General features: G+C 40.8%; 1 protein-coding gene and 1 long non-coding RNA gene across 2 annotated transcripts; both read right to left on the bottom strand.

Moving 5' to 3' along the window:
* Positions 1 to 440: 440 nt before the first annotated feature.
* On the bottom strand, positions 441 to 5928 carry LOC133220040 (programmed cell death 1 ligand 1-like; the record flags this gene model as incomplete). The annotated part of the gene is made up of 5 exons (XM_061367804.1): positions 441 to 535; positions 1554 to 1604; positions 3395 to 3505; positions 4739 to 5020; positions 5550 to 5928. Coding segments are annotated over 5 exons (903 nt in total), but the record flags the coding sequence as incomplete, so codon positions are not given.
* A 1077-nt stretch (positions 5929 to 7005) lies between these two features.
* Positions 7006 to 10633, bottom strand: LOC133220052 (uncharacterized). The gene is made up of 3 exons (XR_009727630.1): positions 10435 to 10633; positions 9791 to 9914; positions 7006 to 8997 (listed from the first exon to the last, which is right to left on the bottom strand). It is a non-coding gene; the product is annotated as an uncharacterized LOC133220052 (long non-coding RNA).
* Between the last annotated feature and the right edge of the window lie 5926 nt (positions 10634 to 16559).

Raw genomic sequence — 16559 nt, 5'->3', positions numbered from 1 at the left:
GTTCCATACCACAGTATGTTTAAGAGATTTCACAGGTTTGGTCATTGATCTCACTCATGCTTTGCTAAGACAGAATCTCCTGGCTTGAGGCTTGCATAAGTGGCCATGATGGGTTAAGTTCTCCCTCTCTATTGCTGGCAGCACTGCTTCAGTTGTGCTGGCACAACTGTTTCTGTAGCAAAAGTGTGAGCTAGAGAAAAGACTAATTTGGATTGTTATGTATCTCCACATTACATTTTCCTTCACATAGCTTTTCTTTTTAAAATTAGTTATCTGATATAAGTCCCAGTATACAATGAGTTATGATAGTGATTTTGTAAGAAAGACAATGAAAGGCTGTAATTCTCTTGAAGGCTCTATCTGTTGAAACAAGGGACTAAACAAACCAGCCATGGATCAAGGCTCTGATGACCATGGATGATTCAAGCTGTGTGCAATTTACTATTTTCCCTTTATTATTTATACTTACATTTCAGCTCTTTGCCTTCCAAAGAAGCATCTCTGTAGTCATGTGTATCTGTATCTTTTGACAGCTCTTTAAACAAAAGACATACATACATATAACAGTCAGTGTAGGTTAAAGTTTTTGTGTAGTAATAAGTCTTAGTTAACAGCTGCTATCTCAGGCCATCAAGGAACTATGTGACTTAAATACAGATCAGGACAAGAGACTAACACTAGATGTTGTGTCCATTTGGGGCAAGTATTCTTAAGAGAGGTTTTCTTAGGAAAACCTCCAGCTGCCAGTATGAGCTAACTTTCACACAGTGGTTTAATTTGAAGTGGTCTCCCAATAAAACAAATATAAAACAAACAACCAACCCCCAAAAAATAACAACCAACCAAACGACATCCCCCCAAAATAGCCCAACAAAATAACCCAAACAACCAGGCAACAGCCATCATTAGAGAAGCCTAAATGTTTTTATTCTCTTCTCTCCCCCTGTAAGTATTAACTGTCTGCACCCTTTCCTCCATTTGTTACTGTCATGATGGTACTGGCCATTCACTGAGCTTTGCTTTTAGCAAGTAGCATCAGTAGCTCAACGTGAGGAAAAGTAAACTGTTAAGGAAGCTAAAGCTTCTTCCTGTGTTTCAACACAACCAAATGCTCTGTCCTCAGTGTTGTGACAAACACCCCCAAATGTATACCATAATACATAGTGTGAAAACATAGGATGATGCCACTGTGGCTCAAACTGCAGCATAGAATCTGCACACCAGGATGTGCTGCCATCCTGTAGTACACATTCCAGGTAGCATGTCCCATCCTATCACAGACAAAACACAGCACACCACTCTGTCCTTTTCTTGTGCACATCGGAACTGCATCTACTCCTGGAATATTTTCCTTTCAAGAGGCTAACATAGTAATGAAAAGCCATTCTTCAACTGTAACTTATAGTTGAATTTATAGTTACAAATTGAAAGTAGAAAGCAAAGTGAAAGTTTAATGTAAATTGCATTTGGTTGACACCATTTACACAGTCAATTCTCAAGCAATTATTTCCTCAAGAATCACAGTCAGTTGGGTTTATGCCGTATGAACATACCTGTTGGTGCTGAATTAGCCACAGGTGTTCTGTAGTCTTTATTTACTCTAGCTGAAAGAAAATAAGAATTATCAGAATGAAAACAAAATACTTATTTTCCAACTAATGGGGGTTTAACCACACTGGTGGGAAGGGCACACTTAGCTTAGTGTAATCACTGGTTCTCAAAAGACTCAATTTTCTCAAAGACTAACACTTTCTTCAGTGCCCCCAGCTTATCAGTTTCCTTTCCAATTTCTTTTCCTTGTTCCTAAGTCAGAACTCCATTGACACACTAACATCACTGGAAAATATTTGTTTGAATGGTTTCCCATGGTATATATTCACTCAGAATTTGAGCAGATTGGACAACAGGAAACAAGAGTGGGATCACCTTCTCAGTGCTTTCTTGGTGAGGAAAAAGCCTGATTTTCAGGGAGGTTCGGTTCCTAAAAAGTCACTTGTCCAGTCATATAGGACAGCCTGGGTTTTAAAATAAAAACCTGTTGCTACTACTTGACTTCTGAATCAACTAGTCATTTGACATGCGCAGATATATAACATAACCATGATAATCATATACATCATGACATGTATATACATATGTATGTATACACACCAACAATAAATATTACTCAAGCAATGTAGGAAACTTCTGACCCTCACTGAAATCCCCAGTGGGAATCTTCTGAGAAGTCATTTTGCTGTCCTTTCTTCCACTTTCATGTTCTGGTCCTATTCCTATCATTATCTTAGGACAAGTATATTCTTATACATGCAGGGTTATCTACAGGCCTTCTGCAGCCTGCTAATATCACTTGCAAGCCTGTTAAGCTTACGAGCACTTTTCACAGGACACATTTCCATAGCACCAAGACAGGAGATGAGTTTGAAAAAACAAAACCAAACAAAAAAAAAAAACACAAAAAAAAAAAAAAAGCCACTCTAGTGCCCTGCCTGCTCCATCAAAAGGAGTGTGACCAACAGATTGAAGAAGGTGATTCTCCCCTCTCTACTCTGCTCTCGTGAGACCCCACCTGCAGTGCTGTGCACAGTTCTGGGGTCCCTAAAGCAAGAGGGATGTGGACCTGCTCAAGTGAGGCCAGAGGAGGCCATGAAGATGATCGGAGGGCTGGAGCATCTCTCCGATGGAGACAGGATGAGAGAGCTGGGCTTGTTCAGCCTGGAGAAGGAAACGCTCCAGGGAGATCTTTGAGCAGTGTTCCAGTACCTAAAGGAGGCCTAAAGAAATCTGGAGAGAGCATGTAGTGGAGGGGAGGTTTAGATTAGACATTAGGAAAACATTCTTCACAATTAGGGCAGTGAGAAACTGGCACAGGTTGCCCAGAGAAGTTGAGGATGCCTCATTCCTGGACGTGTTCAAGGCGAGGTTGGATGGGGCTTGAAGCAACCTGGTGTAGTGGAAGGTGTCCCTGCCTATGTCAGGGGGGTTGGAACTAGATGATCTCTAAGGTCCCTTCCAACCCAAACCATTCTATGATTGTGTGAAAATTCCATTTCCAGCATGTGCATAAGCTATGCTTTGATGTTTGTATAGACTAGACACTAATCTTATTTTATTCTACATCATTACTCATAACAAAAATTAATAGAGACGCATGAGTAAGTGGTTTGTGAGGAGGTGACAACCTCATCCACTCTGCTAATTTGATAGTATTTAACAAACTATGATAAAGAAATAAACAATGTGGTTAAAAAAAAAAAAAAGTAAAAAAAAAGTCTAGTGTTTTCAGGATGAAGATCTAAGGAAGACTTGTATTATCTCATCCCACCTTTGCAAGGATAAATTAACAGAACAGATTTATGACAGCTGAGGTACAATAAATGAATAATTTTAATACCTTTTCTTATGCAGAGCATAAATAGAGGCACTGATCCAGAGAACGCAGTCACAATGAGAAATGCCCCAACAAACCGTCTGCTCTCAGGCCACAGAACAGCATCAGCTGAATCTTCAAGAAAAACAAGTGGGGGAAGATATTACATACTTTCATAAACTTCTCCCTTTTCCTTTTATTTTCACCATATTATTTTTACTATAAGCAATTTGGACATGATAACAACACTTTAGATTGTGTCTAAGGTAAGATGTGATGGTACACTTGATCATATTTCATCCCAGTCAAGATAAAAACAGAACATATTAATATTAACCTTTGTTTCCTGCATTCCATCTGATAGTGCCTTTGATTCCCATTAAGAATCCTGTACGTCACCAAGGTACAAAATGTTATATCCAGCTTAGTTTCCTGTCAGTGCTGCAAGAAGGAGCTGACTGAGAAAGAGAACAGAGGGTCTCTTTCATGTGATAAAGCTCTTAATGCAAAGGGTAAGTGGTCTCCTTGAATCCCAGAGGCATTTCTTGTTAATACCAAACTTTCCTGCTCACCGCTTATTGAAAGGGTGACTTGGCTTTCCCACTGTCAGCTGCCAGTTTCCACCCCTTGCCAGTCCCAGAAAGTGTGCCAGCAGAGGCGTCTTTAAAACTTCATGTGAACAGGACCAGGGAAATGAAGGACCAAGTTACCGTCTGATAAAAAGAAAAACTGTTTTGCAGTTGGATCAGGTTTCCTGTCTGATTGAAAGCTTGTGCAAGTGTATCAGGGTAGAGTGAAGAAATTAAAAGAGTAACCAAAAGCAAAAGCAGTAGGGGTGGTGCCCAGTTAAAAGTCTGGTGAGAAATTCTATTGGTCATCTCCATTCATGCATCTTCCTTCAATCCAGACTTTATGAGGGAAAAAAAAAAAAAGAAAGAAAAGTCTATGCACAGTTTGTGAAACATAAGTATGTTCAAAACAAAGGTTGTGGTGGCAGGAAATGACCATGTTGTTCAAATTAATTTGAGCTATCAGCAAAACAGAACGCTCTTGGAAGGGGTGTTTAATTTATATGGGAGGTTTCAAGGCTCTAAGCTATATGCTTTTCAAACAATAGACTTTTTTTAACATTCAGACTCAATTTTCACATAACTGTAGATCATGCAAAATTCCTCTCCCTGAACTCTTTCCACACATTCATGATTAACATGTTAATATAGTGTAAGTGTACACTAGTAGCAAAACTTAATAACATAGGTATTTCTTTTTAGCCTTTGAAAATTAGGACAGAGAAACTAATCATGGCTGATTTAACTGGGACAAAATAATATGAAGTGTATTACCACAAATGAAATCTAGAAATGTTACCTGTTATGTGTAAAATGGCAGATGTATTTTCTTGCAGCTCTTTATTCCAGAATATACAGTAAAAAATCTCATCAATTCTGCTTTTGATGGTAAGGGTGCTTGTCACGCGATACAGCTGGTCACTTCCAGTTTCATAACTCGTGTTTGCCTTGTCAGTCAAATCTTCGTATTCTCTGTTTTGCCATATCACTTCAGCTTGTGGGTGTCCTTCTGACTGACATGTCAACTTCCATTCGTTGTCTCCTGTGCTCACCACTTTTCGGGTTATAGTCCTATAGGGAGCTAAACAAATGGAAGGCAATGATTACTTTTTGGAAGCTAGAAGAACAGCATGTGTTAGCAAGACACCTTTTCACCTTTTCTTTATCCTCAGCCCCTGGGTCAACTTTCTGTACATCAGCTTGGATTTTGTAAATAATACTCAACAGGAAAAGTAAATATCACTACTATGTGTCCCCATAGTAACTGGAGGTACAGGATATATTACAATTTTAACACTGTTTAGAAAACCATATCAGCTTTCTGGTCTTTGTCCTGTCTAAATGGTTTTGCAACACCATTCCTCATATATCATTACGGAAAACAAAGGACAGAACATGGATTCAACCTAGACAGAAACACAAGTTACACAGAATATGGATTCAATCGAGATAAACCTACAAAGTTATACAGCTGCACAAGGGCTATGGAGTGTCTCCTTTCTCTGACGAAGTTTCCTTAATGCTAAGCCAGACTTGTCTTACTTCAGGGATTCTTCTGAAATATTTTAACCCTATCAGTAGCATTGAACCTCCTGCAGTAGGACACTCACCCTTTACTTTCAGATTGATTGTCTTGTAGTCAGCTCCCCCGTAGCCAACAACACACTGGTAAAACCCTGCATCTCTGAGCTTCACATCAGTGATCTGAAGGAGAGACTGTCCCAGTTTCAGATTCTCTTTCAACAATCTTATTCTTCCCTTAAAGTCACTGTGCTGACTTCTGAAGTCTTCCTCTCCTTTGAGAAGTACGTAAATCTGCTTCTTTAACTCATCTTTCTTTTCCCAGCTGACACTTAAATCTCTAAACTTTAACTCCCCATTCACTGGAAATGTGCATTCCATGGTCACATTGTTTCCATGTTCCACAATGTAGAGTGACTGGGGAGCTTCAACTGTGAATAAAGCTGAAAAACAAAATTTGGAAGAAACCGTATTTTTTCAATTATAGGCCTAATCTTCAAAGTCATGTCTTTCTATACACATGGACATTTTAAGGACCAAAAGTATCTGCCCTGTTCAGAACAGTTTAACATTTTTTCATGCACTTGCCCAAGACTGATATGAAATAGGCTATTTATACCTGCAGACACCCGCTTTGCACACAAAGCACTGAGATGCTGTACTAAAAGTAGGTGACTGTGCCTGCGCAGCCCCTCAGCTGTTGTTTTCAGGACACTGTAACAGCCAATTGCTAGTGCCTCAGATGGGAATGTTCTGGTCATATAAATGTCAACTGTTTTTACACACAATGTTAAAGAACACGTGACAATTCTCAGGTTTGAGAGTGCCAATAAAACCTTTGTGTAATGCAAATGGTACCTTGCCAGAAATAGTGTCTATGAGAATCACCAATGGGGATTTCAACCTGGTCCTGTACCAAAGCACATGTATTAAGCACACATACATAGTTTAATGTAAAAGCATGCTAAAACCTTCTTATTTTAAACATTAAGAAAAAAATAAAAAAAATGCTGGCATCTGAAGGAAAACTGAGGAATTAAAATTTCTGTGCTTATACATGGAAAGGAAACATACTTAAAGAGTTCTACTGCTTCTTATGTCTCAACCTCTTACCATTTAGGAAACGCCAGTAGAATAATATATACAAAAGCAAAAGCTTTTCCATGATGTAGGTAGAACCTAAAACGATAAAATAGACAAATATAAATATCTGATCATTTTGTAACTTGCACTGCAAAATAAACTTTTCTGTCATTCAACACAAGGAGCTGGACAAAAGGTACTGAATTCCAGCTGAAAACATGACAAAATTGCACCTTTAACTACAGCAGATTATCAGGCAGAAAGTTTCCTGTGTGGGTACATGCAGGAAGAAAAACTAATTTTATGCACTTGGTTCTGGCAAAATACATGCATCTGTCAGTAAATAAGTACTCACAAATGTCCAATTATTCCCCTAAACTAGTAGGGAATATTGAATGGAGGAGTTTTCTGTATGCATTCAATGGAAGAAATAGAACTTAATTCTTCTCCGTCTGTTTGCCTCACTTTAGCATGTCAATGCATTTCATAACCCCTGGTTTCCTAGTACTTATCACATGGCTCATGAAGTCATGTGTTGTGAACAGAATTCATGTGGTAATGAATTACTTAATGAGTATTTACACAATAGTGCCTTTGTAAGTGACAAAGTCAGCCTAGAAACAAAATCTGTTTTCTTGAATTCCTGCTGCTTTACCTCTGAATATGTAAATTATTTCAGTTTTCTGTCAGAAGTTTTTCCCCTCTTTATTGACACATTATTTTATACTCCTACACAACACTTTAACATTGTAAAACACTGACTAAAAACACTGACTAATGTCAATTCATATAGTTAACCTTCGTACGCCCACTGCACTTGCTAAGTGTGTATTTAAAGTCAGAGCAATACTAGTATCAAACACTGCCATCATTTTTCAATTTACTGTCAAGAAAAATTCAAACTTGCTGTAATGGAAACCTTCTGTGGCAGGCACCCGTAGAACTTTACCTACATGAAGTCCTCATTTTGGGTACCCAAACAACCACAACAATAAGGAAACATTGCCTTCAACTGTTTTCTAGCCATAGTTTCATCACTGCATATGAAATTAGGCAACTGTAATAACAGTTATACTTCCTAACTGATAAAATTCTACCTGGACTGTGACTCTAACCATTTTTTGTACAACATTTTGTCTTTCTTTCTCTGATTGTCAACTTCAAGATGATAATAAAGTAGCAATACGGTCCTGAATCGTAAGACACATGTACCTTTGTACTGTTGTGGTTTAAGGGAATTGGCCTCTGCATAAGAATTTGATTCAAGCTACTTTTATCCTCAGGTTGCTGCTGCCTGATCCCAGTAGGTTTGCAGAAGGCAATACAAAGAGCTAAGAAAGGGAGTAAATCTAATACAGTTTTTATGCAGGCATGAGCAATTAAAAAAGGTGTTCTGCTAACAGGGACAGAAAAATGCAAATAAGATCCTCACAGTGAAAGATTTGTTTCATTGATAAATAAATCACAGGCTTCTTAATGTGGTTAGATATCCAATTCACTTCTTAGTCACAAGTGATGTTTTTAAAAGCACTAGCAAGCTGCTGCCTAATCCTGTGGGTACCTGAGGGTTTCCGGACATATGTACACATGAGAGTGCCTCCATCATGATTCCAGTCTGAGTAACAAGCAGTCCACAGCACCAACCAAGCACCAAAGTAAAACTTCTCAAACAAAGCAGAGGCATACTTATCTCACAAATATGTTCTCATCATCCTTACTCTAGAGGCAAGCCTGCAGAAGAGCAAGCCACTGAAACTAATGGGTGTAGGTGCATACTTCCCTGTGCTCCCCACGAAAGAAAGATCAGAGTTTTAGCATGCTCAGGCCCAAAATACTAATTTTTTTGAAGTAGAGGCTGTAGCTGAGAGACTGCTCAGAACAAACAGCATGTGCACTACAATCACAGGAAAATACCCACAACCATGCATGCAACCCCTACACCTTTTCTGTCAGGAAATCTGAATGTCGGTATGAACTCCAAGAGAGGTTCTGATTAACTCCTGGAAGATACATGACAACAAGTAAGGTTTTACAGTTGCTAAGATCCATGCTTTTATCCTGCAATTGCCTAACTTTAATTTGTGTGCTTTCTTCCACTGTAGAGAAAAACATGCCTTACTACACACAAAAGAAGTATGGCTATTACTTACAAAAATCCTCAAGACTGAGAAAGTCGGCTGCTGTACTCAATTTTTCATTTTCAGAGAGAAAAATAGTAGGTCCAGCTCAAATCCAGATGCGCATGAAGAAACCTGCTGTAATAATCATTATAGACCCTTCTGTTTCACCCCGAGCAGAAGGATTCCTTGGCTGGACTGGTTGAAGCAGGTCAAGATGTAGATGCCAATCAAAGACCTTTTCCAAAGCTGCAATTTTCTCATCATTTTTTATACAGAACCTACCTCAACGTCCCTTCTCTTCTGCCACCTTCTGACATCTATGGCAAATACGGTTCTATAAAAGCAAAAAGATATTCACTGGGAAAAAATGTTTTTCAGTATTGCTGCTGTATGTTTACCTCACAATAAAATGAAGAAGGCAAGAAAACCAGAACTATTTGCCCCAAAACTTCTTGTGACAGAATTTAAATGTTGATATAACTCCACCCACTTCTTCAGGACACTTCCCCATTACTGGAAAATTCCCCACGACGGAAAATTCTTTATTGCTAACAGTGGTTTGCTTTAACCTGAGACAGAAATGTTGGGAAAATCAGTACATAAAATGTCACAGGCGTTTTAAGAAACACGTCATCTGATCAAAGATATATGTGAGCAACAGTCCTTGGAACACCAGTAGCAAGAAGTCACCCATCTACACAAACTCAGGGTCCCTTCAGTATTAATCTCAGCCAGTGACAAACAGGTGCTAACAGTGACTAAAAATATCTACACAATTGACTAATGTCTGCAAAGGCCATAGGTAGGAATAATGGCAAGAGTATTACCCACCCTTCTACAGTAAGAATGACATTATCTCCCCAAGATTTTAGCACAATGAAAGCCCCTTCCCCTGCTGCTGTGTAGTGCAAGAGGGGTTGTTAAGCCTACGCATTAGCTCAGCAAAAAATAAAGAGCACTCTCTTTTTCTTAATTCTAGAAGCCATTCCAGAATACAGAAAAAAACCCCTCAAATATTAAAAGCCAAAGGATATACTTACATTAACTTGAGGACTACAGTGGCATAACCTACTCAACAGCACAAAATACAACTTTAAACATGTTTCAGTGTAAGTTCACCAACTTACATTGTCTTCGCAGATCTCAAAAAAGGGTTGACATTCTCAGAAGAGCTGAAATACTGTGAAATGAACACTTAAAAGTGTTCAGGAAGTAATTTCTTCTTTGCACTTGGCAGCCCACTCACAGTACCTGTCATGGAAGCAAAAACACGTAATGCACAAAATTGGTAAGAGTTAACCTTTTTGCTCAGTACGTGGGAGTAACATGGAGACAGTGGTATATGAAGCTGCTGAATGTAGCATTTAGGTTCTAATAATCTGAAACTACCTTAGCAGGTTGAGGGGGTGGATTTTTGCAATAGGTAACGCTAATGAAACGTTAATTTCCACTGATTTCTTTTGTGCTTAAAAACAGGTTTAGTGATATTTTCCTCAGTAAAAAAGAACAACAAAAGGAAACTGAAATAAGTTTGTAATAGTGACTGTGAGACCACAGAAGCCACTGATGTAGCTAGCTTTCGATGCCGTGAATTGAGTTTCCTCTTTTTAATTGCTTGCCTGAGGTCACAGGGTTACTCTTTACATGTAAGCATTCAGTAGAAAATAAAAGATCAGGATAGATTATTGGTTTGGTTGATTTTCTTCTGTTCCTGGTGGGGCTTTTCTATGTGTACACACACACGTCTGTGCACACGTTTTGTTTGTTTTACCTCTCTTCTGCAACAGATTTCCCAGCCAAAACGTCCGTCCCGCCTGGCACCGGCTGCTCTTAAGCAAAATGCTTGGGGCAGCGCTCAGGGAGCAGGCTCCTGGAGGGCCTCCGACCGCTGTTGAGCCGCGGGCCCTCACGGCCGAAGCAGCTGCTTGCGGAACCGGGACAGGGTCCTGCCGCCCGCAGCACCTCGCCAGGTGAGCTCGGCGCGGGTTGCCTCCTTGTCCCCTGGGGGGGAAGCACTCGCTCCCGGAGACGGGGACTCGGGGGGTGGTGGGCAGAGACCCTCCCGGCTGGCCCCCAGCCCGGCTCCCCCTACCTGGCGGACCCCCGGGGCGCTGCGGACCGCAGCTCCTGGCGGCTGCTCCCAGCGGCGGCCCCTGCCGGCGGCCGATGGAGCCCTGTGGAGCTGCAGCCCCGTCTCAGCTCGCTCCGCCGCCACCGTTGACCCGGTGCAGTGGACGCCGAGCAGGGCTTTCCGCCACCGCCTCCTCTGCGGATTTGTAGGCTGCTGCAGCGCCGGGAACTGGTGCGGCGCCCTGCTGCCGGCCGCGCGTTCACCGACGGTTGAGCCCAGCGGGGCAGGCAGCTGTCCCGGGACACTACTCCCGAAAGAAGCTGGCTTTCGGGAAACAAAACCGAAGCCTAATGACTGCTTTCCTTCTCAGGAATTTTTGTTTCACTTTTGTTTTATAAAGAAAGCTTGTGTCGTGTGAAAACATGTGCTACCCTTGGCTTGCATGATGAGATCTACTTTAGTGGAGGAAGATGTGTGTCAAGAGGCTGGAAATCTGAGATGCTTAGGGAGGAACCAAAGGTTCCAAAGGGAAAGAGACAGATCTAAGTGATTTTGGGAGGAACAAGTTTGAGGCAATAGAGGGATAAGTGGATAAAAAGGACCAGTTGTAGATAGTTGCTGGTTGACACACTTGGCCATGCCCTGTGCCCAGTTAGTGCAATCTATCCTCTCTTCTTGTTAAATTGCTTTCTGTTTTCATGGGTGACTCTTTTTTCTTCTTTTATCGGTTGGGGGGGGGGGAGGAGATACTGGCATCTGCCAGAAGCTGGCATTAAGCCATGGGTCACAGGACCCATTTGTCCATGGTGCAGCAACTAGACACTGAAGTGAGTGGACTTCAGTGCCAGCAACTGGAGCAAAACCTCAGCTGTAGAAGCCCTTGTGTCTGTGGTGGCAGCAGCTGGAGTGGGAGCACGGGCCAGAGGGACCCGGTGCCTGATGCTGCCAGCTGTGGAGGCCTGGGTGACACCAAGCACCAGCCCCTGGCATGTGGGACATGGGGATCAAAGGCCTTTATTCTCTAAGTCTGGATCAACAGGGTATGTGAGTGTGAGCAGAGATCCAGCTGGACGAGCTGGTACATGTGTGTGGTGGCCTGGGGTAAATAGCTGGTATATAGGGTGATGGTGGTCTCTGTAGGCAAGAATACAAGAGGAGATGGAACCCTATTGTGCAGACCAAGGGAGTCACAGGCAGCTGCTGAAGAGATCATGGGGCCTGGGGAGCCTCTAGGGGAGAGACCCCTTGGAGCTGTGGGTGTGTATATCCTCTAAGGCAGAGACCATGAGGGTTTGGTACCTGGGGAACAAGAGAGCTTTGGTGGAGGAGGGGATGTTTATGCACACAAGGCAGGTGTGAGTACAGCAACTGGAGAGGGGCTGCAGATCTCATGGACCCATGTGTCTGCAAGCTAGGCAAGGAGAGAGATCCAGGTGCAGCTACTGCGCAGTCTGAATGGCTGAGCACAGTGGCAGGAGGAATCCAGTGTGTACACAGGTAAATACACTGCCACCAGCAGACTTCTGTCCTGCTCAGCCAGAGGAAGAGGATGAAGCTGTTGGTGCTGTTTGGGCAAGTACTCTGTGTGTCTGTCTGTGTCATCTGTTTGGTTGGCCTTATATATATATATGTATGTATGCAATGCGATGTATACATGAGTTCTGTATGTGTGTGTGCCTAAGGGGAATACATGCTCAGCTTATACTTGTTGGATCTGCGGACAAGAGGCTGTGGCAGCCTCACTTCCCTTGGGCTTTCAAATCTGCCTGATGCCCCTGATATACAGAACAGAATGGAACACCATTCAGTCAGAATGACAGCACCAACTGCTATTCCAATTCTCTGAGTGCTGGGTAACTTTCAAAACAAAAGACAGAGCTAAATTTGGAATGCAATAGCTGGAATGCTTTACTGTGTTCTGCTATATGATCTGAACATCATTTATACACTTACCTGCAAATTTACTACTGAATTTACACATGTGAAACTACTAGTTGTAGTTGAAAATTATGTATTATTTTCTGTGAAAAAATTCATCTTCTCACCTTTGTTCCTGTTGTTGGCCTGCTGACTTCATGATTGATGTCTATATCAACCTTAATACACACCCTGCTCTGTTACTGATACAGAGTTTTAGTTGCACTTTATTGCTGAATCTGACATTAGAGGCAAGTCTGAGTGTCCACAATGCATGACTTACTGACACTAGTTCCATTTTCCATATGGAAATGGAATATGGAAACATTTTCTGTATTGGAAAATAAATGCAGCTTGCACAAAGTACAACTGCATCCTTCCTGAGGCTTCCGGAGCACAGGAAAGCAGCTTTGGATAACCATATCTGACTTTGCCACACATCTCACCTGTTTTTAAACAAGTACCTCAACAGAACTGTATAAACGGGTGCATTTACCCTCAGTATGCTGAAGGAGAAATTAAACTATGCTTAATGACATATACACTTAAAGTGCTGTTTATGGCCAAAAGGGAAACAGAGCTTATAAATAAAACTAAGAATTTTTTGCTGTCAATCATAACAAGCCTGCATGTGTCTACACCACATAATCGTGTTAATCATAGAATGGTTTAGGTTGGTAGAGGGACCTTAAATATCACCCAGTTCCAACCCTTCTGCCACAGGCAGGGGACATCTTCCATAGACCAGGTTCCTCTGAGCCTCATGAAAAGGTAACAGAAGTAAAAGAAAAGAGCCATAGAAAACTTCTCACTTAGCAAAACTGCTGCCAGACACAAGTCCAATAACACCAGGCTGCAGGCAGGTCAAGAAAAGTTCAAATAGAGCAAGTTGAAAAACCTCAGCCCTGAGGCCCTGCAAACTCAGTACAAAGCTTGTAGCCTGCTACACGGACTGGAGACATAACATTACAGGGCTGTATGGTAATAACAGTTCCCTGGGACTAGAAGGATTAGTTTTGTAGTTACATTGTACTGTAGCACACCTACTGTTTGTAGTTTGTGAATTGGTCACATTTGATATTTAATATGCACAGTTATATATGTGTAAAATCATTCTGTGAATGTAAAGACTGCAAATCGAACAGCAGATCAGTGACTACAGTTAACCTGAAGCTGCCTTCATCACCAGAAGCGCTAAGAGGTGTAGCCAACCAATACCTACTATACCATGCTCCAGTGCATATCTGATTCTCTGGAAGTCCTCCTGACATTTACAGGGACTGCCATAAACCATAATCAGAGCCCACTGCAATAGCAGTAGCAGTGTCTGTGACCTCTCGTTATATCATACAGGAGGGGACAGCAACCTCTATGAACACCATCACAATAATCCAAAAGCACTAGGGAACCTCTCTAAAGGTATCAAGCATGATCAGATACTGAAGGGCTCTGTTAAAACTCAGAAAATCTGACAAGATGAGAAGGACGGTACAAACAAAAAATTAAAGGTTCAACATTCTCTATTCTTACTACAGTGAATAAAATGCTTTCCAGTATACTCTAAATCAAATCCCCCTAGGAAAGAAGAAGAGATAATGGGAATGGTTGTGAGGCAAGAATCCTTTCCAGATAAAGAACCACAGTGAGAAAATATGAGCTGAGCAGTCATTATTCCTGGGAATTATTAAGCAGTGGCACATAATTTTAGTAACTTCCTTCCTTCGAAGTCATAGTGTGAAACAAATCTCCTCGCCAGTTGCAGATTTCACCACCTAAATTAACAGTGGAATTTGGGTTTTGATTTTAAAAAAAATCAGGAATTTGATGAGTAGGGATCAAAATTACCCATCCAGTTTTGTCCTTGCAGTTCAGAAGAGAGGCACACAGGTCATGGGAACTGGTGCCAGACGTGAAGGTAACTAGTACTATTAATTCAGCTCATATTTTCAAAAGCTTTAAATTATTTAGTAATAGGCATGCCATTTATAAATGGTAAATTTACTTATTCAGCTATACACAAAAATAAAGCTATAAAGCAGTCACAAAACCAGAAAAAAACACTCATAAACCAGTTCCAGAATTCTCTTTCCAGTAAGAACAACAAACAACTATTAATGCATTCCCAGAATGAAGAGGAAGCTTCTAGTTTATAATAAATGCTTTAGTTGTCAGAGAGGATTAGATAACATTGGGACTTCCCTTATTGCAAACAAAAGACGCTGTGTCAAAGCTGAAGGTTTATGTTTGCTCTGCGTATGTGCTTGGGTTTTCAAAGCACACTAATATGTGCACACACTTCCTTTTTTCAAAAGTCAAATAGTAAGAGGAAAACAGAAACCAAAAATCTTCATGGTCAAATCAACCAAAAATGACTTTTCATAATTAATGTAAGATTGTAGAAATATGATTTTTGCTGAACATTCACTGTGAAAATGAAATTGAGCAATTGTCACAAATCAGGTAATTATCATGGGATTGAAAAAGTCTTATAGTCATTCATGTTTAGTCAGTACACTCTTTCAATAGTCTTCCCTAACCCATACAGGGTGGGGGGAAAGGGCAAGCAACAGCTGTGTGGTGCTGAATTACCAGCTGGGCTTAAAACACAGCGTGTACTCACATAAATATGCTATAATAAAACAGGGAAATAGTTTTGATAGAGATTGAGAACTTATGGCATTGATTTTTATCTCTTTCAATCTATTTAACAATTTTGATCAAGCAGCTTTAATATTATAAGGTATTAAATAAGTGTTTGCTGATCTATTTTGGAAAATATGGATAGATTTTAGAATTTAATTTTTCAGATAATCTTTCCAGTTCAATGGAATCAATCAGACAGACTGATACAGATACAACCTGCTTTCCAAATACTAATTCTACAGGCTATCTCTAACATGATTTGCATCCTTCTTAATCTGAATTACAAAACTTAAGTAGATAATGAATTGTTTTATACCCAAAATTTACCAAATTATGGTAAAAATCAAACTGATTCATCAAAATGCACTAGATACAAAGATAAGAGGAAGAATGCTTGTTTTCTCTCAAACATTCCTTCTGTTTTTCTACACTCCTTTTTTTTTTTTCTTGTCTTGTAAAAATCACATTTAACTTATTCAGTAAATATCTGCATTGACACCATGCAATATACAATGTGTTCTAATATTTTTGCGTTAATGCAGGATGTAGAAGGGGGCAGTTACCTGGAAGGGCTAGATCACTGCTGAAGTCAGGCTGGGTATTGGTCAGCGGGTGGTGAGCAGTCTTATTTGCTTCCCTTGTTATTTCCCTTATCATTATCATTATTGGTGGTAGCAGTAGTGATTTGTGTTATGCCTTAGTTCAACTGTGGGAGTTACATTCTTTCGATTCTCCTCCGTATCCCTCCAGGAGCAGCGAGGGGGTGGGGGTGGGGGGCTGGGTGTGGGGAGGGCGGGAGTGAGACAGAGACTGCATGGTTCTGATTTACGGCTGGGCTTAAACGACAACAGCATGTTCTGGGTCTTCTATAGGAGATGATCTGAAATGGGATATAGGACATCTTAATGATTGCAGTGGCCGGAGTTAGGACTGCAGAAGAAACTCTGGCATCATTCTAGAGAATCTGTCTATCCAGAGTAGGTGATAGATGAGGAAATCAGAAGAAGTGGCAAATAGCAAAACTCATTCATTATTTCTGCTCAGGAGTGACATTTCTTCAAAAGAATCATTCTGCACTGCAGTGAGAGGCTCTCTGAAATTTAGGCTGCCAAGACACCTCTTGCTTCTTATTTATGCCCAGAATTAGCAATGCATGTGATCACATTTTAAAATCCTCCAGCCAGTTCTTAAATGCATCCTTAAATCCCACTGGAGTCAGTGGGAATGATCTATGGATTAGACTGTTAGGCACCTACTTAAAGGAA

The sequence above is a fragment of the Neopsephotus bourkii genome, unplaced genomic scaffold, assembly GCF_033783945.1.
Source record: "Neopsephotus bourkii isolate Nb327-2 ecotype Australia unplaced genomic scaffold, CSIRO-AGI_Nbou_v1 NB_127, whole genome shotgun sequence".
NCBI classification, from domain to species: Eukaryota; Metazoa; Chordata; class Aves; order Psittaciformes; family Psittacidae; genus Neopsephotus; species Neopsephotus bourkii.
This window is presented reverse-complemented; position numbering and strand designations above follow the sequence as displayed.